This window comes from Penaeus monodon, chromosome 31 (assembly GCF_015228065.2).
Source record: "Penaeus monodon isolate SGIC_2016 chromosome 31, NSTDA_Pmon_1, whole genome shotgun sequence".
Taxonomy (NCBI): Eukaryota; Metazoa; Arthropoda; class Malacostraca; order Decapoda; family Penaeidae; genus Penaeus; species Penaeus monodon.
The window spans coordinates 4,390,377-4,390,685 of NC_051416.1; the positions used below are offsets into that span (position 1 = coordinate 4,390,377).

The 309-nt window shown below is 50.5% G+C and overlaps 1 protein-coding gene across 1 annotated transcript in view; it reads right to left on the minus strand.

Moving 5' to 3' along the window:
- Nucleotides 1-251, minus strand: part of LOC119593007 (ran GTPase-activating protein 1-like) — a gene marked incomplete at its 5' end in the record, with an annotated part of 7,001 nt that extends 6,750 nt beyond the window's left edge. Inside the window, 1 exon segment of the mRNA XM_037941898.1 lies at nt 117-251. Within this exon segment, the coding sequence (XP_037797826.1) occupies nt 117-251 (135 nt within the window).
- Nucleotides 252-309: the final 58 nt, after the last annotated feature.

Below are 309 nucleotides of genomic sequence, written 5' to 3' on the forward strand. Positions count from 1 at the left end.
GGAATGAATGCCTCTAGAATGTAAGATATCTCCCCTGCCATTTGCAGAATTACTTGCGATCATGCACTCTCTTCCTACTTTTGCTACCGATGTCTCTTTACTACAAAAATACCAACCTGCAGGGAATAGCAGACGGGTGACGACATGAAGTCCACCATGCCCTCCACCCCCACGGGGCCAAGGGCATTGTCACTCAGGTCCAGCTCCTTCAGCTTGGCACCGGCACGTATCAGGCCAGAAAAAAGGTGCCGCTACAGGAGGAGAGACAATGTTAGACTGAATCATTCTGGACTCGAACTTCAGCCGAGA